The sequence below is a fragment of the Echinops telfairi genome, unplaced genomic scaffold (assembly GCF_000313985.2).
Source record: "Echinops telfairi isolate 266 unplaced genomic scaffold, ASM31398v2 ScPeMD7_18;HRSCAF=68, whole genome shotgun sequence".
Taxonomy (NCBI): Eukaryota; Metazoa; Chordata; class Mammalia; order Afrosoricida; family Tenrecidae; genus Echinops; species Echinops telfairi.
This window is the reverse complement of record NW_022103915.1, coordinates 12,217,022-12,218,571: the sequence shown is the minus strand read 5'-3', so window position 1 is coordinate 12,218,571 and position 1,550 is coordinate 12,217,022. Positions and strand designations below refer to the sequence as shown.

The 1,550-nt window shown below is 44.6% G+C and overlaps 1 protein-coding gene across 1 annotated transcript in view; it reads right to left on the bottom strand.

Annotated features, from left to right (window-relative positions):
* Positions 1 to 714: 714 nt before the first annotated feature.
* The window catches only part of NDUFB1 (NADH:ubiquinone oxidoreductase subunit B1), a 3,961-nt gene continuing 3,125 nt past the window's right edge, over positions 715 to 1,550 (bottom strand). Inside the window, exon 2 of the mRNA XM_030885033.2 lies at positions 715 to 896. Within this exon, the coding sequence (XP_030740893.2) occupies positions 730 to 891 (162 nt within the window). The 5' untranslated portion in view covers positions 892 to 896 and the 3' untranslated portion in view covers positions 715 to 729. The remainder of the gene's footprint in view (positions 897 to 1,550) is intronic.

The following is a 1,550-nucleotide window of genomic DNA, read 5'->3' as shown; positions in this document are numbered from 1 at the left end:
TAAGAGAGTTCAGTGCATTTGGGCCAAGGATTGCTGGCTGAGTGGGGTGCAGAGTCCAGGTTGGTCCAAGAGGCGTGAGGGGCTGAGGGCCAAAGTGAGATCTGCCTGTGCTGGTCCTGACTGAAGAACTGTATCCCGAATCATTTCTCAACCTGAATTGTAATCTGTGACTTCTCTAGCAAACCGAATTTGATGGTGACTGCCTGTGAGTGTTCTATGTGACCGCTGTAACAAATGGTCAGGAGAGCAAAGGGGAGGGAGAGCTGCTGTCAGATTTGGTGCAGGCTGAGGAGAGGAGCTATTTCACAGGACTCGGCTCTAGTTCTACTGTCTCACTGGGGGGATGCGAGCCAACAATCAACTCAAGAGCACCTAAGGACAGCAGCATTTGAGCCAGACACTAGCTTACACCAAATAGCACCTAACAGCACATGCAAAGCAGTACATAAGGGAGGCTTTGGTGAGCTGTTTAATAATTGTTTCCATGGTAAAAAGCACACTGCTTTCTAAAGAATGGGACTTGCAAAGGTTTGAGACCACCTGTCCATAAACTGAAGGCTAATTCTATTGCAGAGGTAATCACACAGCTCCACGAAAGGATGAGATAACAAATAAAACTCATGGGAAATACCACTTGTGTGGCAGCGGTCAGGGGGAAATGATCCCTTAGCCTTCTTCTTGACACATAGAGTACGAAGAATATGCCCCAAAACTAGTCAATAGCTTGTTTTAAGAGAATGTAGCCACTAACCTTTTAAATAATAAACTCTTATTCCGGAAGGCAGTCAGTTTTTCATCATTCCTTCTGTCCAGATAACATCCAACGACAAATCCCATAGGGACCAGGATATGAACCCAGTGGTCACGCACCATCTGAATTAAGTTCACCATGATTGCTGAAGCAAAAAACAAAACAAAATAAAAGCTCCCGGCAGAATCTGCTGTTCTTAGTCTGGAAGCTCTGCTGAAACCTATCCACCTTGGGGGACCCTGCTGGCACCTGAAACACCAGTGGCATAGCTCCCAGCGTCACAGCAACACACAAGCCACTCCAGCACAAGGGGACGGATAAGGGGTTACAGCTGTAAGTGAAAAGAGGGGACTCTTAAATGACCAAATGTCTCTTTCGAAGTTAAGTGGAAAAAGGAATTTGTATGGAATGGCGACTAGGGACCAGGACCATGATATTTTAAATATAACGAATCTGAAATTATGAGATGCTTATTGGGTACCATATAGTGCACCTCCACATAATGTGAAATAATTTTTATTTTCCCCCTAGAGAAAACCAGGACTAAGTACTATGAAGTCCAGCGCTGGGTTACAGAATCGGGCCCTCACAGATCTGGGTCCTCTATTATCACAATGCCGCCTCCAGAGGCCTCTCCACCGAGTTGCTTTTAAATTCCAAGAGTTTCAAAAGGCAAAAGAGGAGGAGGAACAGGAGAGCTGATGGTCATCATGTGGAAGATAAAACTATGCTAACTCAATAAAAACAGATAGTTCAATTGCTGTTGTTTGATAAAAATCGGTATATAAGGATGAAATAA